Genomic DNA, 23,413 nt, shown 5'->3' with positions numbered 1-23,413 from the left:
GTCATCTTGTAACTTACCGATAAGTTAGCTAGTTGAATTTATAGTGATTCGTAAAATTAACTGTTACACTATTTTATAAATATAAAACAACAAAAAGATATATTTAATTAAAAAATATGTAACTTTTTTCAAGTAAGATGGCCACATATAAAATTGAGAAAGAAAAAAATGATAAACTATAAGTTTTAAATCATAAGCTAATTTAATTATCGTACCAAAATAAGTTATGAGCTAGTGAAAATAAACTATAAACTTGTAAGAAAAAATAAATGTTACTGAACGAGTTTTTTTTATCATAAAACTTATAATTTATAAGCTATAAACTCAAGATATGTCATCGCCAAAGCGTAATTCTTTTCGTAATTTTGGATGGATCGATGTGTTCAGCTAGCACTTTCCTTTCATGATATTATTGTTCATTAAAAATTCATATCAAAAAGGGAAATTATTAGATTTTTAAACATTTGAAAAACATTAAATGCTTTAATTTCTATTTAATATATTTTTATTTGGATTCTATAATTAAATTTTCACCCGTTAACAAAAACGTTGCTGTTTTCCTAAAATGAAAAACAAAAACTTTGCTATTATGCTTTTGGAACAAAATTAGACATCGGTGATTATGCCTTAATAGTTAATATACAATTTCTTTTTATTTATACTTTCCTTACAATAGTTAATATGCAATTTCTTTTTATTTCTACTTTCCTTACAAACAATAGTTTTTTTTTTAGGGATCCTTACAAACAATAGTTAATATGCAATTTCTTTTTATTTCTACTTTCCTTACAAGAATGAACAAAAAATTTGACAAATAAAAAAAACAGGTTTTCTTTTTTAATTTTCTCATTATCTTTAATCAAAACTTAGTAAATTGTATATTTGGGGTGCAATTTATCATCTTTTTAAAAAAGAGGGTATTATACCCAAAAAAAATGTCATATTTAGTTCGTTAAAATAGTAGAGTATTCATAGAAAAACGTATGTATTGTAAAGAAGATAGATGTATTTATCCATTAACTTTTTAAAACAAGCCAACCTCATTAATCTCTAGTGTACTTATGATCATGTTGCTTTTATTGCATTGAATGTTACTTTTAGTTAACTCATTAACCTCATTCATCCATATCTATATTTATATGGAAGCTGCCTTGATAAGCAACTAGATTGTGACACGCGTGCGCGCGTACAAATTAAAATGAGTAAAATATTTTAAGGAAGATTAATTTTATTTTAAGGAAGATCAATTTGTGCTCTTAACTTGGGAAATGAATTCCTCTAAAAAAAGTTGGGAAGATAATTAAAATGATAAAAATATTTTTGTCAATTACATTCTTGCATTTTGGTGTTTTTCTATAGGATCTCTGCATGGCGATTGGTTATTCATTAGAAATGTTTTGTTTAAAGGGTTAGAAATGTTATATATATTTTGCAATGCATTTGATATTTGAATTTTTGCAATGCATTTGAAATGTTCAATTAATTTGCATTATGGAGAATTGCATACATATCCTTCTTCAACTTTCTCTAGCCCCTCTCTTTTCCTTATATGTTATGTGTTAGGGTGAAATTGGCTCCTTTTTGAAGTAAGAAGACGGTGTTTTTCTTTAGAAAATAATGTTAAATAATAAGTTTGTTATAAATGAAAAGGGTATTATTAATCTCTTCTTTCGAATCTATTTTCAAAAGATTTTTTTGGGAGGTGAGGATTGTAGGAAAATATCTTGTGTGAATTGGGATATTGTTTGTCAGAGTAAAGAGGATGGAGGATTAGGTGTCAGAAGGCTGAGGGAGTTTAAGTTGTCGTTACTAGGTAAATGGTGTTGGAGGATGTTGGTTGATAAAGACGGGTTGTGGTATAATGTATTGAAGGCTCGTTATGGGGAAGAAGGGGGCGGCTTAAGGAGGGCAGTTGGTTCGGTTCAACTTGGTGGAAGAGTATGACGGGTATTCATGATGGTATAAGTATGGATAATAATATCCTTAGAGAGGTCGGAGATGGTAGTAGCACTTTTTATGGACGGACAAATGGATAGGCAATGTCCCTTGGTGTGTTCGGTTTAGTCGTTTGTTTGATTTGGCTGAAAACCCATTGTGTTCAGTGGCAGAGAGGCAACACTTAGGGTGGGTTGAGGAAGGAGAGGCGTTGAAATGGAGAAGAAGGTTGTTTGCGTGTGTGTGCGTGTGTGTGTGTGTGGGGGGGGGGGGGGGGGGGGGGGGGGGGATCTCCTTAGGAACTGTTGTTCTTTGCTTTATAACATTGTTTTGCATGATGGTGTACTTGACTGTTGGAAATGGTTACTTGACCCAATCAAAGGTTTCTCAGTCAGCGATGTTTACCACATGTTTACAACATCGGACCATAATACCGAGCAGGTTAATACGGTTAATGTTTGGCTCAAACATGTCCCCCTTAAAGTTTATTTATTTGTGTGGCGCCTTTTCCTCAACCGTCTTCCAACAAAGGATAATCTCATTACGAGGGGAATTATTCAAGCATAAGCAAATGTATGTGTAGGCGGATGCGGGGTTCAAGAGTCAACAGATCATCTTTTCATTACTTGCAGTCATTACGGTTAGTTATGGATGCAAATTCGTAGTTACCTTGGCATCTCTTCAGTCAATACATTTTGTGTTCACGACCATTTCCATCAATTCGGCCAGTTAGGTGGGTTCCCTCGACAAATTCCTCCATTCCTGAAACTTATTTGGTTATGTGCTTGAAGAGAGATAGAAGAGAGACCGAAATTTTCAATCTTCTAAAATCAATTCCATGAGAAACTCAGAGATAGAAGAGAGACCGAAATGAGTTGTGCAAGAGGAAGAGAAAAAACGAGACAGATCTAGAGGAAAATAGAGAGAATGAGTTTCTCATGGAATTGATTTTAGAAGATTGAATTGATTTTAGAAAAGAGAACCAAACATGCTGTAAAATGAGAAACCATGTTGACGGGTGGGAGACGTGCGTCAAACCAAACAAGCACTTAAACTTTGAGACCTATCACAAAGTTTGTAATAAAGTTCAAAATTATAGAGTTCTGCAATTTCAATGTATACTTGTCTTTCTTATCTTATTAGTTTCCAAATATCTTTACATAGGCATAGTTTCCTGTTTGTACAAATGGACAACAAATCATACAAATACTCGAACAAAAAAAGTTATTGTAGTGGTTTGGGATCCTTGCGATATTGTTCTACCACGTGAATGCGGGTAACACATAGGATGGATATGCATTATATTTCGTCACAAGTGATTGTACAAAAGATGAATCTGCTACTTCTCCAAAACCATCGAGTCCAAGTTCAGTTGCATGAATCCCTCCAGTGATAAAAATTGATTTGATTCCAGCAGCATTAGCACCCTTAATATCATGATGGAGAGAATCACCCACAGCAATACAGTCGGAAACATCTGTACCGGCCATGGCCACAGCTGACTTGTATATTATCTGACAAATCACAACAACACTGTCAAGAACATGCATGTATAAAAAAAATGCAACAGAAGATATTATATCAAGAGCCACAAAGATGTTAATCATTATGATCGTATATAAATAAATAGGTTGCTACTTAACAGTATGCATCTACTTTGAGAATATATTTCAATGAGCTGGATCATTGCAAGCCATGGACAAAGAATTATGTAGAATTTGTTTTAGATTGGGAAGACGCACAGGCATGGCAGTGAAACTAATCCTCAAGTCAAGGGTGGTAGTTAGGTAAAGTCATCACTCCGGAGTCGCAACTCTAGAATTCATTTATTTGAGAATATGAAGAAAACCGTTTTAGATAATTTAAACCAATAAATGAGAATTACTTACTATTTGTAACTTACAACTTAGTTTAGCTTGGTAATTCAAAAAATGAATTTACTTTTGTATGCTCATACTGCAAAGTGCAAATGCATTGTTCACAATTGTAATTGCAGGAAGCAGCTAACATAGAAATCCTTGAAGGATTGAACATGATGTTTAATCTTGTTGAAAGGTAACACTTGCCTTGTGTGCCAAATGAGCAAGCCAACTAGGGAAGAAACTCACGAGCTAAGATTGTTGAATATGCAGTCCTACTTGTATATTGTACGCATGTAATCTTAGCAGCCTAGGTACTAATAGAATGGAGTACAGTATGACACACAAGAGAAAACAATTATCGAAATGGATTTATATCACATAGAAATGATTTCATCACCTCATCAGGTTTGCCCATCCATTTCACTTCACCCCCAAGCTTTTCATATTTAGCTGCTAGCGTACCTAATAAGTATGAAGTACACACAATTTGGTATAAGGTGAAACTTGATAGGAGAAAAAAAAACAGAACTCGAATAACAAACAAGTATAGTTCTTACTTCTTAGACATGTAATTGATACTGATAGCCATGTCATATAAATGAAAACTTATGCTGCAACTTTGGACGAAAAAACAGCTTATAACTACTATTTAAGTGCTATGTTTTTAGAAGATAAAGCAAATTCACCAGGCATCACACGCAAGTCTCTTGCTTCAACAGTTACATAATCTGGATTGGCTACCACCATAGGAATCCTTTTTGCAGCGCAAAGCTCCAATATTTTTTCAAGGTCTTCAAGTTTCATTGAACGTGCATTCCCATTGGCATCGCCCAAGGCTTCAGTCCCATGAGCCAAAACAAACTCAGCTTCTTCAACATTCTCCACAACTCGCAAGTCCAAGCCCTAGACAAAGTTATTTGTATGCTGTAAGATTTCAAAGCTATTGATGCATATTATCTTTGGCAATCAACTTTACATTATGTAACATAATAACTTCCCTGTATTTTTTTTTTTATATTTGACCATAATTTGACTTGAATTGAATAAAATATGAAAAGTACCACCACAATCAGTTATCTATTGTTTGGTGCAAACCAAATTTTTCAATTCTTTGAATACCTTCAAAGTTTCATCGGGTAGACTTAGTAGGAAGGAATTCCTTGTAAGCAGAATAATTAGTTCCACTATAAATCCAATCGCTCCTTAGTTTACCAAGACAACTATTACCCAAGAATCATGCCATTTTATATTGCACAAGAAAATAACATTTAGCCTTTAGGAAGAAGCAACGGAATATGGTTTCATATCATAATTCAAGCTAAAATGCATAGCTGTTCCACGCACCTCAAGAGATATTGCTCCCCTGCCACTCCAAGTGAAATGAATACAAGATCTTCCCAACGATGCAAACCAAGGATCATCTCTCCTGTTTGAAAAACAGATATTATCAACAGAAGAGTTAAAATATATTTATCTTAAGAAAATTCTCCTGCTAATGGCATGTGGCATAATTTTACATATCTATTTCCTGCCACTTTCCCCGATATCTGTAGAATTTGTTGCACGGGATCTCAACTAAAAAATACATACGGATGAAACAGGTGATCGAATACACGACAAGGGGCAAATACAATTATACATGTAAACATCATTTAATGAGCAGTGAGACACTATAGTTCTATTTGGGATAAGCAACTTAATTAAGTGCTTATCATGTAAGTCTTTGTATATAAGCTATTTTTATAACAAAAGATAAAAACAAAGTCTATAAGCTGTTTTCATAAGCCATCATGGAGAGCTTATGGAAGTAAGCTGAAAACAGTGTATGGCCATGTCATAAGCTGTTTTCATAAGTCATCCTTGAGAGCTTTTGTAAGTAAGCTGAAAACAACTTATGGGCATGTCATAAGCTGATTCCAAAAGCTCTCCCAAACAGTCTAACAAATGTTTATATCAGTAGATAAAACTCAAATAAGTGAATCGAAACAGACCCTAAAGGAAACAGAAAAAATGCGTGATATTATGGTAATTAAACATAGCTAAGAAACAGAAATTAAATTATGTTGGGATAACAACCTTTGCAAGTACTGATGAGTGAGTTCTCCACTAGTAATTGCTCCTAGAAAAAGAGAAGCATCAAAACCAAGACTTTTGACTTTTTCAAGAGTGACTGATGAGCGTCTTGAAGAGTTACTTATGATCACCATCTTCCCACCAGTCTTTGCAATATTTTCTACTAACAAAATTAAAACAAAAAAGAAAAGACATAACATACGATGGTGTTTAACAAATAAAAGACAAACCCAAATTTTTATTAAACAAAATGAAAACATACATGTTGAAATGGCACCGGGATAAGGTTGTTTTCCATCATGGAGGACACCGAACTGATCCAACAACCAAACCTGCAAAGAGATAAACATCGACTAACAAATGATAGATAGATAGATAGATAGAACTGTAGAATAGTGAAATGAATAATTGAATGAGAATAGAGAAATGCCTTGAAACGGCGCGTTTCGACAAGTTGTCGGAGACCGGTGAAGGTCTGAAGCTGAAGTGGCTGTAGTGAAGAAGAAGAAGAACATTTGGGAATCATTTTATTCCACCCGATGAATGTGACGGTACAATTTTGGGTGAGTTGCTTGCAGAAGCTTAGATTGTTCGAAACAAAATCAAATGGCTGTGTGGCGTGGTTGTTGATACTCATTCATCAAGGTCCATGTTTAGTTCAGAGTCAAGATTGATTCCCTAAGTTGACAAAAATAACCGGTTATTCCTTCAAGTATTTTAAGTTGTTAATTTAATGTATTTATTTGAATTTTTTTAAGTTTTTAAGTTTTAAATAGATTATTATCTTAAAAAAAAGTTTTAAATAGATCCTTAAAAAGGTAATGGTGCATTAAGTTATCAATTTAAAAGTACCTATTTAAAAGACTAAAAGAAGTGTATGACCTCTGATTTTTTACATGTTTTAGATGTTTCGATTGCAACTATTTTTTTTACATGCTTTATAATCTTATTTAAAAGAGTCGTGTTGTAAAATCTTATTTAAAAAAGTCTTGCTAATAAGTGACCGTAAGACATTTGTTAAAGATTTAAAAATAAAAACAATGAATAACTTTCATGTAAAAAAAAACTATTTTTTGATGTTTTAATGTGTTGAATACACAAATCTTTAGATTAAAATTTCTAAGTATCCTAAGGGTACTAGTTAACATCTAGTTTTATTCTCTTTCAATTGATATCATTTACTTTTATTCTCTTTTAATGTTGTTCATTTCATGTAAGTGTGCCTAAATAGTATTAATTTGGGTAGGTACCCATGAAAGACATTGACTTGATCGTGATGCGTATAAATACACAAGGCAAAATTACTTCAAAGGTCCTTTATCTTATTTATTTATAACATTTGGGCCCTTATCTTGTAAAACATACACACATAAGTTTTTTTTTTCTTTTTCATTTTTTATTATAAACACGCTGAGTTTGCATGCCACATAGGATAATCTTAATGTTAAAAACAATGTTTTTTAGAAAATCGAATGAAACCTTGGAAATGTATATGAATATATTCAACATCTTCATCATTATCTTTATCATCTTCTTTCTAAATCAAAGAAAAATGTCCACCCAAATACACCTCTAAATAGAATGGATCTTATTGTTATGTTCATCCTACGTGACATACCAACTCATCATGTTTTTAATAAAAAATGAGAAAAAGGACTTATGTGTGCATGTTTTAAAAGTTAAAAGACTTGATCGGGAGAAAGAAAAAAAAAAGATAAAAAACTCAAGTGTTACAAATAAATAAGATAAAGGACCCGTGGACTAATTTTGCCAATACAAATTAGGTTTTTATATATTTTCTAGAAGGCCCTTATAGTACCCATGATGTAAAAGTTGTAGAGCTAAACTTGGTTAATTGCATTACTTTGCCAACTCAATAATTTCTTGAACAAACCTTATTAGTGAAACTAGTCTAGTACATTTTTTGGAGGAGTAAAATTAGAAGGATGTCATGCTCATAGAATCCTTAAGTTGAAAAAGGTGAAAATGCGTTATGTGTATTTCTGAAACTCAATTAAGAACATCAATGAAGGGTAATAGGTTGAAGATGCTCCAACATTCTTGACAATAAGATGGGCAAATTAGAATGGTGAATTCAAAATGAAATCATCTACCGCTGACCATAAATGCTCAATCGCTCAATAGAAAAATGTAAGTGAAACAGTCATATCAAATGGAACAAAATAGTGATACAACAACATTGTACTTCCTTTCAAAAAAAAAAAAAAACAACATTGTACTCAAGTACTCAACCATTTTATTTGCAGGTAACAATGGAAGTGTTAAGAATTGGAAACTATTCAGACGCAGGAGGTGGTGCAACTACAGGAGGAGAAGGTGGCTCTTTATTAATGTTAACAGTCTTCCCTTGCTCTCTTAACCTGGCAACTTCTGCTTTCATAGCTTCTTTTCTCTTCTTGCTAGCCAATACTTTTGCCTGAGCAGCACTCAGATTGGGATCTTTTTTCTCCTTTGGTGGAGGAGGTGGAGGTCTTCTAGCGGCTGCTCTTGCACTTTGCTCATCACTCCAACTCAGCCCCAACATTACTGCACCACTTAATCCCATCAATGCCCTGCGTGCAAGATTAATTACAACACCCACTAGTGCATCATCAACCATGCTACTATACGATGATACTGATAGACAATATAAAGGATTGTAACTAACTCAGCTGTTTAGAGTAGAGAGGAAATACCTCCGATGCAGACTGTGATCATCACTGGTAGGAGGAACTTGATCAAGATTAGAGACCTGTTGTTGACTTTGGTTGCCAATGCAGTTAACTCTAGGAGTGGTAAAGCACACATTTTTCGAAGAATATAGGGAAGAGCTATTCCAGGGTCTCACAGAGAGAGCTGTTGCGGCTGTGGTAGGAGTCGGTGTGAGCAAATGAACCATGATTTGACTGGTTTCAGCTTTTGAGAAGTCTAAGAAACAAGAAGGCTATATGTTTGTTTATTGGTTAAAAATAAATAAAATCTGAGTTTTGGTGGTTATCTTGTAACTTGACTCACCAGATAAAAAGAGTACAATACTCAGTTCCTAGCGCGGACTAGAACATGAGGTGGATATTGATTGGGTATGAAATGTGGATTTGATTGTGGAAGTTCATTGGCTGGTTCCAGATAAGGATCCATCACTTTGTTTAATGTGGACCCTCCTTCCCTTGGCCTTCGCTTTGTATTTTGGTTCTTGAAACGCAGTGTTTGTTTTCATATTGCCAAATGTACAAGAGCTCATACAAATCAATAACCCATATCATCCATCTTCCAGCAAGAACTTAAAATTAAATAATGCATAAAACGTATAATCATTTCAACCAGTGACCAACATTTGGGTTTGTGTACAAAATCTGAAGGAAAAAAGGAGGGAAACAAATACATTGCTTAAATTCACCTCCGTGGTAGACTAAAATTCTAAAATTGAACCCCCAACCTCAAACCAAACTCTCAACTTTCCAAGTTAAACCACAAGTGGCTAGAAATAACATATTGCAAATGTTCTCCCTCAAAAAAATAAAAATAAAACAATCATCACTAATGTACTATAATACTATTACATCAATGAATGAATTTTACATGCCATGATACAACAAAAATTTGAAAAAACTTTACACAATCAATCCATGCCAGTAAGCTGAGTACTGACACATGATTATACTGCTGTCAGACTAGCCCATTTACCAAGGTCATATGGATCAGCATAGTAGTACAACTTAATTCTATTGGACAAAGACAGACCTACCGCCAATGGAGAAATTCTAGTACCAGAATCATCTTGTTCTGACAGGTCATCTGTAAATGCCGCAACATCTCCAAGTAGCTTGAATGAAATTCTGCGAGTTTGTATCTGCCTGGAGAAATCAAAGTACATTGGCGTTCCAGCCCTGGCCTCTGGTAATCGGTATTCACCAATAATTACCATGGTATGGTTATCCTGCAAGCAGTCCAACCGTCAGATTATTGACATACTTACTGGTATACACTGGTTCATAATGTAGAAATTAAAAAAGGGGATTTTAATTAATGTTCCTCCTCCTACCCTGGACCAACAGAACCCAAAGTAAAGAACAAGAATGGTTTACGAGTCAAGTCACTGGAAACTTGAGTGTCTGGTCTCATCCCCTACAACTCACTAGTCAACAAACTGAACTGACCGACATTATCTTCATTTAGATCCTTCCTAGTTCTTACGTCTGCTACTACAGTTAACTAACTCGATCTAAAAGAACATAGTTGGCAGAGGCTGGTCACTCTAAGGGTCTATTTGATTTCAGAAAATGTTTTCTGCTTTACTGATTATTACAATACGCCACCACCTTGTTTTCACTTTGTTTTCAAAGATTTGTACGAAACGCGGTGAAAAGTGGAAATATAGATCTGTTTTCTTTACAAATCATTGAAAACAAAGTGAAAAAGAGCTAGCCGACTATGGCTAAAAAGAAATTAGGTGTGAAAAAGAGCTCTTCCAAAACATAGCAACTGATGGAAGGAGAACCTCCATGGATATAACCATGCCAGAGAAATGTGACAAAAGCAATACAATAATGTTCCAGTAAATACCTGGAGAACAGAAACTTGTAAGTATAATACAGCTGGATTAATGTATCTGTCATCAAACATTGAAGAAAAATGTGGGTTGTGTACATCTGACAAAGGTGAATGGGTAACCCGAGGCTTGATTGCACTAAAGACATCTAGACGAAACCCGGCGACAAGAGGAGATGCAGGAGACAGATACTGCTCCAGGACCAGATCATTGTCCATCAATCTTTCAGCCTCAATCGGAACCTAAAAAATCATGAGTTGATAAATGTTTTTGAGATGGATATTTCTTTAAAAACAAAATGGTTACCAAAAAACAATTAAGCAAAATAGCATGGAGTACCTTGAATCTATTTAGCTGTGGAGCTCTTTCCAAAAACCCTGTCAAGTTTAACTTGTCAGGGCTTTGATATGAATTAAGATTAAGATCAATTTCCTTTCTGATGGGGCTCCCTACCACCAAAATCCTCTTGGCATGAAGACAGGATTCACTTTCAGCAGATCCTCCGAAAGAAGCCCGTCGGGTTTCCTGCGCAAAAGGGTTCTCATCAAGAGATAGCAGATTGAAGTCACTTCCAATATTTATAGAACTTGAACCAGGTCGCTGGAGGCGTAAACAAATCCAAATTATGCGGCACCGAATAGAACTCTTGAAGGTAAACTTGACATGTCTAGGTACTTTATGTTCTGTTCCTGGCTTTTCAGGCCCACATAATTCTGAGGAACCTTTAATCATAGACTGTAGATCCCATTTTCCCATTAACGATCTTTCTTCCTTGTGTATTTTATTACTTGCCCAAATTTGCACCTGTTGCAACATAATGCTAGAATTTATTTCTAAATTTCATAAACAATAAAAAAAGAAGCACGAAGCAAATGACAAATGGACACTTACAATTGGAGCATCAGTCATGGAATAGCCACATGGGCTGACAATCAATGTAACCCCACTAACATCTGAAATGTTACCAAGGACAATTCCAAATTCAACAGAGGTCGCACTAGATGGAGCTTTCCAATATGATAGCCGAGAACCAGAATTATATGGAGCAAGCAATGACAAAAATGGAGCAGAATTTGCTGCTGTTTCAACCTGCAATTACATGGTTGACGGTTATTTGTATTAACATGTATATATAGGGTGCAAACGTGAGACTAGACCTCCTGCATGTGAAGTAACAGAACCATACCCAATGTGGCAAATACTTGTGTATGCTATATTGTAATGGAAACATAAGAACTCATTAGTGCTTCAAAACACACAATTACTTCAACAAGGGGGTAGTCAGAAGTCAAAGTTTACTGAATCAGTGTTATCAATCCCGGATAGTGGAGCACAGCAACCGACTGAAAAATGCTATAGCGAGATGGCCGCTATTTTGATATTTTTATACAGTTTAGTAAAATTCAACAACTAGCTGTATTGACCCATGAGAGCGTGAAATATACAGAGAGGAGAAGCTCAAACACTGTTATGATGTTTTTTAAAAGCTCTAACGTTTAAACTTCAAGGGATTTTTTTTGGATTTTCAATCTGATTACCAGGTGTGCCGGCATGTCTAGTAGCGGCCAGGGGTTGCTCTGCTATAGCGTGATATTGAGATGGTCCAACGTTCGTGTCAGAAAGCTTCCTACATAACTAACTATATATAGGTTTGAGTAATTGCTTAAATCTTTTTTAGACAAGATGGCTTGTATATTATTGTGTTTTCACTATGTTGTCTGGGCACATTACTTCAAAATATTAATTTACATCTAGCGGTCTAGCAAAACAAGACCTTTTAATAGTAATTAAAAAAACTCAGCTGCATAAAAGTACATCAATAATTACTTCAATTCCATGGTCAAAAAATAATTCTTGCAGATCTCGGAATGGAAACCTAAACCCTAATATCTTGTTAGTTTCATCAAGTGCTTCCTTTCATGATGCAACAATAGATTGTCAACGAAGCATATGTTAAGAGACTCGCTGTATGAAATAGTTCAGATTATCAGAAGACAATCAAATAGTTCAATCAGGTTCCAATAAAATGCCAGGTTTCTATCACCGTCTAATCAAATAGTTCAGATTATCAGCATTTAAACCCATCTTTGCCTGATTATATTTAAGTCATGTATCCTGGATCAAACACATTTGGTAGAGGTGGCAGTATGTGGCTTGCTAATCCACATGATAAAAACAACAAAATGATGCACGGCCTAAAATCAGAAAGCATAGAGTTAAATAATATATATACCGGGTGTAAAAAGCTGGCAAAAGGAAATTCAGCCAGGGATTCATGTCCATTCAGTAACAGCTGTACAGCTTTACCAGCTGACTGTCTATCAGGGATCTGATTCTTTTCCAGAAGACAATCCCATGATGATCCAATGATTTGCTTTAAAGCATTGTACGCAGCCTTTTCCACACGGTCTTTTCTTCTTAAGCTGATCAGAACCCTCACATAGTCCAAAATCAGAGTGTCAAGCACAATATCCTGGCAGCATCGTTTACAAATTATGCCATCCCGAGCTAATAAGCGGTTCATAGGCAAGTCAGCTGGTGCACAATTGTAATTAATGACATCTCTTGAGTTATATCCTCCAAGCAGCAGTGCCCCTCTCCCAGCACAGCAAACCCTACAAACCTTCCTTTCACATTGAGAACAGAAGAATACTGGCTCTGAAACACCACTAGATGACATTAAGTTAGATGAATGAACTGATTTTTTAATTTCAGCGCGCACCTCACACTTGCCACCCAAACAGGTTTCCCCAATTCTGATAATATTCCAGAAATCTATTGGATTATCATCAACAGTACCAAGACCAATTGAAGCAATAAGTTTATCTTCTAGAGAGGCTTCTCCAAGCAGGGCAAGATTGCTTGCAACTTTAGATAATCTTCCCATATAAACTTCATCCAGCAGTGCATTAGGATTTATTGTTGCAGGATCCATTCCAACAGATAGTAGGACTTTATCCCTTTCAGCAGCAGAAAGATTCAACTTTAGCCGTTCTATTTCAAGTTTCATGGCTTCAATAAAGTCAAGCTTCTTTTGCTATAAAAATAGGAAAAATATATCATTGATTAGATTTAAACTACGATACTAAAATAAAATTACAAAATCTATTTTAAAAGCCTAAAAATAACTAAGATATTCAGGTTAAACGAATTTTGGCCGGGGTTTGTAATTCCTGAGTAGTCAACCCGAGAGAACATGTGAACGGTAACTACGGAATCAAGCTAAATAACTGAGTAACCACTAGTTGTTAACCGGTTCATCCATGTCCAACATCTTGGGAATATTTCACATTTTTTACAAAGAAATTTTATTAAGGAGAACTGGAGAAAAGTACATCTTAAGAGAAAAATATCCTTAAAAACAGATGATGAGAAGGGGACATGGGACAAGAAGGAATAAAATGCATGAAGGTTTCCTATTATGTCTAAAATATGAAAAAAGAAACTCCCTTGAAAATTGAAATATTTGAAAACATAAAATACAACCCTTCCTCAAACAAGATAAGCAGGTACTGCATCAATTAGATTTTTCTCTCTGCTAGAGACTACATGTATTAGAGCAAGACAATGCAAAAAAAAAAAAAGGAGAGCGAAATTTCCTCCTTGGCAATGAAATCAAGCCAGCTTGTCAGTGCAATGGAACTCTCCAATCTCTCGGCAAATCTTATACAGAGGTTCCACAATTAAAAATCTTATGAAAATATCACAACATTTCCCTCCTTGCTTCTTCAAATCATATAAATTAACAAATAAGTGTCCAAATTATATGGAGCCACCCAACGTTGACCAAAAACCCCAAAAAGTTATTGCAAAGAAATGTGGCTGCACTATTTGATGCAAAGACAAGTAGAAAATTGGCATTTTCAACAATATTTCCTACATGAAAACTATTAGGAATCTGAGCTAAAACACAGAACCTGAATGAAATTTACTTCCCTTTTTTTAGAAGACAGCGAACACAAATTTGAACAAAATCTAGAGGCAGCAACAAATACTTCTAAATAATATTTGCCATGAACTATTTTTGGTACCACCATCAAGTGCAACAATTATAATTTAATATTGTATAAAACATTCATAAAGACAAAAAAAAACTTTTCAAGGAATGAATAAAATTCATAAAAAAATCTAGCAGGTGATGATATCGAATGGGAAAAACAATTTTATAATGGTAAAGAGCTACGTCAACAAAATAATAACATACCAGATTTGGCCCTGCAAGAGATTTCAGACATTTTAAATATTGTTCAGTGCTAGTATCTGAATGTCTTGTATCTTCTGCTGAAATTTTACTATCACTTTGGCCACTATATCCAACATTCTGGTCCAAGAAATCAAGTGGGTCACTTTCTTCATAGGCAAAGTTTTCAGTAACTGGCTGCGCAAGTGGGTGTGGAAGTGGGTCATTCCCAGACAAGAGGTCAAGCAAAAAGTCCGGAGAAGTGCCTTTTTGATCAGGTGGTGACACATTTTCAGTGGATAAAGAATTAAATGGATTCATATCTGAACCAGATAAAAAGGGGTTAGGCTCCTCTTCAAACTTCTTGACGTGCTCGATTAATTTTGCACCAGGGCCTTCATTGGTAAATGTGTCCCTCCAAGGAATAGAAACTCCAAGGATTTCAATCTATAGCAAAACCGCAACATCATGTAAGCAGAAATAAAAGATTTGCACTAAAGCAAAAGTTACATCCCTATCTTGAAAATATAATTAGAAAAACAAAAAATTAATGAAACAATTGAAATAATCCCCACAGATGAAGAGAGCAAGTATGCAAGTAAAGCATTCCACCATTAGCCTAATAGTAGTAAACAGTGAGGAGGGACACTGAAAATACCCTGCATTTGGTTTGACAAACATTTCCAAAATTTACATTTTAAAAATTGATTTTCCGACCTAAACATTTTAGAAATAGCCATGGTTCATCAAATGGAAAACTGTTCTGTATAAATACGGAAAAAAAAGTGGTATTAGGCATAACAAAAAATAATAAATTTTCAATTTTACCACATATAACCAAATTTAACAACCACAAACAACAATCCACTCAGCTAGAAAACGTTAAAATTAAAAGCACAAGATAATTTACGACACGTTGTAGGGGGCAGGGAGAAAGAGCCAACAATTTTAATTTCATCATGGATTCCACAACATAAGTTAAAATCTAGAAACCTCCAAACAGATCTCACTTTGAGGTGGTCCATGCCATACATGGGTAAAAGAAGAACATTTTTTGTTTGGGTATATGAAAATATTCTACAATATCTTGATATTGTAATATCTTCATATCACAAGAGAATTTATGTTACTTAGGATAAGATTTTTATATTACTTTTTTTTTTTTTTTGGTGCAATATTTTATAGGGTCTTGCTAACTTGTGCCCTAAGGGCACAAGATAAGAAACTGAATAAAGAAATTTAACTTTGGAAATTGTGCATTCATAACCTTAAAAGTTTAAAAAACTTATCTTTTCAATACTTATTGTTTGATTCTATTTTAAGATCCGTATCTTGTACCCTAAGCGCACAAGTTAGCATTTCCCTATTTTATATTTATTATTATTATTATTATTATTATTATTATTATTATTATTATTATCATCATCATCATGATTTGTTCTTGATTAAGAAATGGGTATATGTATAACTATAAATAGGGATTAGTATTGAGTCTTTTGTATCACGCTACTATTCAGTCATTATAAATAATATTCAGAGCTCTTATCAAAGCCTTATAAGCACTACCTGGATCATATCTCTAGTTTATGTAGGACTCTCGATATTTTTGTAAGTAAAAGGTTATCCAAAGAAATGAAATTCACACGGATTATCAGATGTGAAATTTGTGCACTATGTTAAATCACATTAAAATAAAATTCATGAAGTCAACAAGGAAAATCAAAGATGCCAAAGAACATGGGAGTTAGTAAAGCCAAGACTCATCAATTATGATATGTTCCAAAATATCTACCTCACCCAGCGTTAATGGTTTTCTTCCAGATACCGTAGGATATAAGGTTAGTGCCACAACACGAGAAAGGAAATCCCACTCTCCCTCAAGCTCCTCAAAATCATATAGTAATGACAAGGGCGGTGTATCTTGGGCATGGAGACGAGAGCTTGCTCCAGTTATAGCCATATCTTCTGCACTGATTGCCCCAGGTAAGGGTATTAATAGGTTAGTCCCACTTGCACATTGTGGTATAGAAGCAGCCTGCCAACATATGTCAAACAGATTCAGAAAATAAGCATAATAGAAAGTTGTAAACAGCCTGTCACTACGGCCATGTAGGATCATAGAACAGCAACAATGCCTTTTCCAAGAAAGTGGGGTCGGCTACATGATCAAGTTACACCATAATATTCTATCATAAACCATATTTCTGTCCAACTCATTAATCTCTTAATAAGCCATGTAGGATCATGGCTTATTAAAGGATTATAGCTTACTAAAATCTTAGATTTTTAACATGTAAACAGATATCACACTAAGGAAATCATATGCATTTTAAACAGATACCGCTCTAAGGAAATCATATGCATTTTAAACAGATACCGCTCTAAGGAAATCATATACATTTTTTTAAACTTTAAAGGAACAATAAACATTAAAATTAATAATTGAAAATCAAAATTGATTTTACTGTTCCTTTAGAAATATGAGTTATACTCGCAACCGACATGGCATAAATGTGCACAAACTCTCTTCCTATTCAGTTAGGATGGTTAACTGACCAGCTCTTTCAATAGTGTTATAAAAGCATCTATGAATATTGTGAGGCATTAGACAGCAGAGAAGGCCAAATACAAACCTCCAAAACCAATTTAAGCCCATCCAAATGACGTCCTGTCCGAACATCAACTGTTGATGGATAAGTTGAATCATCTGCGCCATGGGATATTGTGAGAAGAAGCTGACAAACATGGCAAGGCTCACCAAGATAGATAAAGATTTCAACTACATCAGTAGACTGTGGAGAAATCTGTGTAAGAAGGTATACAATTTTGTAAGATGAGAGAACATTTATAAGTAGTTTAGAAGTTTCCTTCAAATAAGATGAAATATTTAACATACCCAGACAACGTTTTTCCCCTTGAAACTCAGAAGACTAGCTTCACCACCAGAAATAGGAAATAAGTTAGCAACTGGCTTGAGAAAGAAACCAGATGGCCGAGATGGTACCTACGATAACCATATTGCTCAGTTATCGACAACTGCTCCAATTGAAAACCTCGGGTTTTAAATGTTCAAACATTAAAACTAATAATGTACTAATTGGCTTTACAAGTCAACAGTTTGCGGTGAAATCCTCAAGAAGCATAGATAAAGAAACAAAAATGAGAGAGAGAGAGAGAGAGAGAGAGAGAGAGAGAGAGAGAGAAGCGTGACATAAATTAATGAGTTCTTAGAAGAGAAATAGGACGCGATGGAGTAACCGAGTAACTAACATGAAAATTATGAAACTGCAATTGCTAGGCACTAGATGTATGAAAAAGAAACAGAAAGCCATCATTCAGTTTACTTTCAGTTGACAACTCACATACATGTAGAGGTTGAAGAGAAATTGATGGAAGATGCTTGAAAAGCCTCATTCCGAGAAACATTTCCAATTGCTTTTGACGAGAGCTATCCACAATTGCATTCTTGTATCTTCTTTGCAGAGTGATTTTCATATTCTGTGCAGCCGAAAACTGTTTAAACTTTCCTGTATCTTCATTGAATATGTTAAGTATTTGGCTGTGCATTGCTTTAGACCCAGTGTAAAGAGTTGCATGAATATCCCCAGCAAGTAGAAAAAGGTCAGCTAGTTGAGATACAGGAGACAAAATTGTTGATCTCTTAAACTCCTCAAATGCCATATCAAGTCTCTTCCATGGTTTATCAGGACATGGATGCATCCATGTGGTGGTTCTAGTATTATGGTCAATAAAATATGTTTTTCCGGTAACTGCATCAGATCGCTTCTCCCATCCAGGTGGCAGTGGAGCAGTATATCCACCATAGTTATTATTCACTGAATGATAACCAAGTGCACCATCGCTATCAAGTGATATTCCCAGCCGTCTACATTGCTCCATGAAGACTTGGAGGCAACCAAAAAAACTAGCAGCATTGGTCCTGTCCAAAGAATCAGCACAATTAAAACGAACAGTCCCATTTTGATGTGTTCTTAAGCAGAATGCACCTACAAAATCATCATTGCAGATGACTTCACCTCTGCAATCATCTATCCGTTGTCGTGAAGGCAAGTAATCTCCTTCAGATATGCCTATGGATATAGTGGGTGCTTTTAGAAGTCTCCACAACCCTTCAATTGTTTGTTGTTCACCTTTTAATTTTACACTGGCATGCCAGTCATAATTTATCAAATGGACCCGGGTATTGGGGAGCTTCCCAGTCGATCTAATAAAGTTTAAAGACTCTTCAAAATGCTGAACCAAAATACACTCTGACTTTCCTTCCCCGTTTCGAAGCAAGTTAATGCATACTATAGGAACCAAAGCTTTACGATTTGAAGTCTCGCCAGCTCGTATATTTAGATTCCGAGTATCGTATCTCTTACTCAGTCTTTCATAATATTGCACACTTCCTTTATACGGATCACAGTCTGAAACATAAATTTCAGCTTCTGCAGCAGTGATTTTCAGTTCTGCACCCCACCAGATAGGAATTGTTCCTCTTCGCCACACGTATGTGTTGAAAGGTACACTTTGACCGGCTCTTTTAGGGACCCATACGAGTTGCTCGCATTCCACTTCATTTCCTGTAACAGTGAATTAGAGTGAAGCATGAAGTTAGTAGAGTGAAGTGATTAGCATGATGCAGGAAGCAAATAGTGTGAAAGGAATTAGGATGAACTAAGTGATTGACAGTCCTTTCCTGATTCAGGTAAATGAAGAAAGATATTAATGCATGTCAGTAGGAAGCGAAAGATAATTCTGTTGTAATTTGTAAAAACCTAAACAAGCAAAATGGAGTAGAGCAACTGAAACCGTAATGAATAACTGAATACTTTTAAAGTTCAAAGCTTACGTTGGCAAATTATAATCAAACAAAATTTTAAGTTAAGGTAAATGATCTCCTTTAGCATGTTAGCCTGACTATGGTTAATAATTTAATAGGTTGATTGCTCAAATAACCATAAGATGAAAAGACTAAGCTCGAGAGTTGATAATAGGTTTCTTTACCTGTACTGAAACATGAATTTAGCCCCCTCGCCAAGTATCGAGTACCAGGGTGTAACCTGCTCCTACGAGCTGTAAGAGCAACAACACCTTCTAGCTGACCTGAACTTCCAAAACTTCGACATTCTGCAAACCCCTACACATCAAGACCAAGTGAGACAACAGAATAATCATGCAAATTTCACATCTTAATTGCTATATATGAATGGTCATTGGTAAAATATTGCTATAAAAATTATCAAGAAATAACTATAAGGAGCTTTCAGTTGTGCATAAAAAAATGTCAGACAGAAAGATAACAGCAAAAAAATAAAATTAGTAACCAAGACAAAACTAACAAACAGTGTATCCTAAATCTTCCATAAAGCACACGAATATTGTCCATCTTCAGAGCTACAGTTATCATCATATCAAGATTTAGCAGCAGCAGCAAAGAATATAAATGAGTAAGGCCCTCTTTGGATAAACAGCTTACTTAAGTGCTTATGTACAAGCTATTTCTAATCTATAACAAAAGATTAAATAAAAACAAATTGTTTTGAAATGAGTTATAAGGTGTTTACATAAAATATCAAGTAGAGCTTATAGAAATGAGTTGTCAACTTGTCATAAGCTGTTTCAAGCTGTTTCCGTAAGCTTTCTCAAAGAGTCTCACATATGGTTATGTCGGTGGATAAGCTAGAATAGGACAATCCAAGTATGCCCTAAATAAATAATTTCCTTGCCTAAAGATGTTGCTTGTTACCCTAATCCCAAAAAGTTTGGATGAACTAATTAATTATCTAGCTGACAACTCCAACTCCAGTACAACGAACTTAAGCAATGTCGCAAGTAACATAATATGCTAGGATTAAGAAGTAATGTAGTAGTATTTTAAAGACTAATTATGCATTATGATCCTGTTTGGATAAACAACTTAATTAAGCACTTATAGCATAGAATTTTATTGTTCAAGTGCTTATGTACAATATAAGCTATTATAATATTATATAACAACAGATATATCGTATGATTTTCAAATAAGCTATAAAAAATTTCATAAGTAATTTCTATAAGCTCTACCAAACAGTTTCACAAGTGAGTAAATAAACTCAAATAAGTAAATGCAAACCGAACCTATACCATTTATGCACGTAGATTGAAATGTAAATAGAAGAAATCACAAAACCTGCAAGAGATGAACACAATGTGCAGCCAATCCAACATTAACAAACGGCGTAGAAAACCACGCATTCCAAACAAACTCCGGATCAGGCTGATTAACCGCCATTCTACTCGGAAACGGACGAGTAATATCCCTGGTCTCACAAAAATAATGCTTCCCATCAATATCAAGCTCTAACAACTCCATAACATTCTTCACCTCACCTTTCCCCTGCACCTGTGCATTTTGCAATGGAATCTTAATCCACTGACTCTCCCCAACCGTATAAACACAACCTCCACCAGGCAAATTCGGAATACTCGCGATCAACCTCGTCGCGATTAGAAGAAAAGCGAAATTCCCTAACGCAGCGTAACCTAATATAGCTCTACCGAGTATCCTACTCTTGCAACCGGTTCGCGATCCGTTTGTAACAAATTCATAAGCTTCTTTTTGAGAATTGAATAGATCGAAACCTCGTTTCGCTTCGTAGCGAAGGATTCCGGTGGTTGGATCTACGTAGAGAATTTGTGTATCTGTTCGTGTGCTTAGGCTTACGATTATGTATACTTCGTCGGAATCTAGCGTTACGACTACAACTGATGTGTCTCGTAATCCACCTGAAAAAAGAAGAAAAAAAAAACAGAGAGAGAGGAATGAGCGCGGTGAAATTAAGTTGGTATAAGCGATTTTGATTGAGAAGTGAGGTTATTGTTACCTTGTGATTCCATCGGTTAACGATGATGAAACCACACGAGAAATGGATTTTGATGCCGATTTGAGAGGTGTTCTGGTTGTTTAACTGTTGAGAGGAATTGAGTTCGTTGCAAATGTGGGATTTTGGACTAACGGAAATAGGTGCTTCACCGTTTTAACCAGACTCGTTTATTTCCAGAAATTTTTGGAGGAAATGGCTTGATTTCTGTGATTTTCATGATTATATGATTTCCATTTTGGACGAAATGAATAAGTATTTATTTATCTTCTTTTGTTGAGGTTGTGATTTTTTTTTTTTTTTTTGAGGTTATAATTATCTATTTATCTTATTATTGTGATATTTTGTTTTATTAATTTCTATTTTTTTATGATTATGTTGACCTGGTCAAATATAATTTGATACTAATGAGGTTTCTATTATAGAACAAAATTATTTTTTACTATATTCATTCAATAAATCATGTATTTAATCTAGGGATTTGCTATAACACATCTACTAGTTTTTATGTGGGAGTGTTTTAGGTGTATTTAACTACTTTTTAGTTATAACTTGCTAAAACACACCTTCTAAAAAATAAGTGGGTGTATCCTAGCAAATGCCTATAGGAGTTGCTAACATACACCCGCTTATTTTTTAGAATGTGTGTTTTAACAACATTCACCTTAAGGTGTATTTAACAATTTTTTAGTTATATCTTTGCTAAAATACATCTTAATAAAAACTAGTGAGTGTATCCTAGCAAACCCCTTTAATCTATATTACGGACCATATACATCATTTATGAATGAATTTAAAAAAATGAATTTGGAGAGAAGAGAAAATACATGTTATAATTATTATGTTCGCATGTCACGAAAGATGTGGGTATAGATGAAAATTAGTTAGATCGATCTACATGAGTCTATGATCTAACTTACGATTTATCAGATCAAACTTTTTTCTTAAATAGAGAAGACTTAGTTTTTTTTAGAAGTAAATATGAATAATATTATTAATAAATAAGATTATTAGTATACATTTATTTCTCGCATATTTAAATGTATTATTATATACTACAATTAAAATATGATATAAGATATAGTTTTTTTTTTTGAAGGAGATATAAGATATAGTTAAATTCTCTAAAAATTCATGTTAAATATCAATAGGGAGTTGAATCACATTAATATATTAGCTTTTTTTTGAAATAATTAATATATTAGTTTGTTGGTCTATTTAAACTTAGATCATATTATTTATGGTTAAATATGTTTTTGATCCCTATAAATACACTAAATTTTTGTTTTAATCCCTCTAAAAAATTTCTTCGGATTTTAGTCCCAAAAGTTTTCCATCTTCACGTTTGGTATCCCCTTTCAAGTAAATACACGTGTAAAATTCATATTTTTTAATAAAATTTTGCAAAAAAGTTTATAATAATATAAGAATCTCTCTGAAAAGAAATTAGAATTGTTTAACAGAACACAGATTAAATATGAATTTCTATATTTTTTGCACTTAAAAATTCATATTTAATTCATGTTTTGATAATACATTCTAATTTTTATTTTGAGGGGTTTTTATAATATTCTACCAATTACTGTACAATTTCATTAAAAAAATACAAAGACTACATATGAGTTGAATTAAACTCGGGGACTAAAAGTGGTGATTGAAAAACTTATAGGGACTAAAAGTCTGAGGAAAATTTTGGAGGAACTAAAATAAAAAGTTGATATATTTATAGAGATAAAAAATATATTTAACTCTATTATTTATTTAAATATGTTAATGTCTAACATGCTTTTAAGTAGGCTAACAGACCATATCAGACATAGAAAACACGCTTACGGCAGCCCGTAGGCTAGACTTAGACCTTAATTTTTTCGACACGGCGGACTCAGGCCGTGCAAAACCTAGCTCAACTTAACCTATTCTCACTCTTAAATGTAGGGTACACACGATG

The 23,413-nt window shown here is 34.4% G+C and overlaps 3 protein-coding genes across 3 annotated transcripts; all 3 read right to left on the bottom strand.

Moving 5' to 3' along the window:
* Positions 1-3,044: 3,044 nt before the first annotated feature.
* Positions 3,045-6,484, bottom strand: LOC146932211 (Haloacid dehalogenase-like hydrolase (HAD) superfamily protein). The gene is made up of 7 exons (XM_085703857.1): positions 6,301-6,484; positions 6,133-6,202; positions 5,874-6,033; positions 5,142-5,223; positions 4,484-4,700; positions 4,195-4,259; positions 3,045-3,449 (listed from the first exon to the last, which is right to left on the bottom strand). The coding sequence occupies exons 1-7, from the start codon at positions 6,394-6,396 to the stop codon at positions 3,195-3,197; spliced, it is 945 nt and encodes a 314-aa protein (XP_085559983.1). The 5' UTR covers positions 6,397-6,484; the 3' UTR covers positions 3,045-3,194.
* A 1,480-nt stretch (positions 6,485-7,964) lies between these two features.
* LOC146932210 (uncharacterized) lies at positions 7,965-9,007 on the bottom strand. The gene is made up of 2 exons (XM_085703858.1): positions 8,567-9,007; positions 7,965-8,443 (listed from the first exon to the last, which is right to left on the bottom strand). Exons 1-2 carry the CDS (start codon positions 8,767-8,769, stop codon positions 8,167-8,169), a joined length of 480 nt encoding a protein of 159 aa, XP_085559984.1. The 5' UTR covers positions 8,770-9,007; the 3' UTR covers positions 7,965-8,166.
* A 150-nt stretch (positions 9,008-9,157) lies between these two features.
* SAC9 (sacI homology domain-containing protein / WW domain-containing protein) lies at positions 9,158-21,700 on the bottom strand. The gene is made up of 13 exons (XM_085703853.1): positions 21,469-21,700; positions 20,775-21,370; positions 19,610-19,742; positions 17,966-19,185; positions 17,496-17,603; positions 17,233-17,403; positions 16,392-16,634; positions 14,624-15,046; positions 12,653-13,456; positions 11,311-11,508; positions 10,759-11,223; positions 10,434-10,661; positions 9,158-9,807 (listed from the first exon to the last, which is right to left on the bottom strand). The coding sequence occupies exons 1-13, from the start codon at positions 21,479-21,481 to the stop codon at positions 9,526-9,528; spliced, it is 4,884 nt and encodes a 1,627-aa protein (XP_085559979.1). The 5' UTR covers positions 21,482-21,700; the 3' UTR covers positions 9,158-9,525.
* Positions 21,701-23,413: the final 1,713 nt, after the last annotated feature.

The sequence above is a fragment of the Medicago sativa genome, chromosome 4 (assembly GCF_051527215.1).
Source record: "Medicago sativa cultivar Bolivia chromosome 4, Bolivia_mono, whole genome shotgun sequence".
Lineage (NCBI taxonomy): Eukaryota > Viridiplantae > Streptophyta > Magnoliopsida > Fabales > Fabaceae > Medicago > Medicago sativa.
The sequence above is the reverse complement of the archived record's forward strand: the minus strand, read 5'-3'. Positions and strand labels throughout refer to the sequence as shown.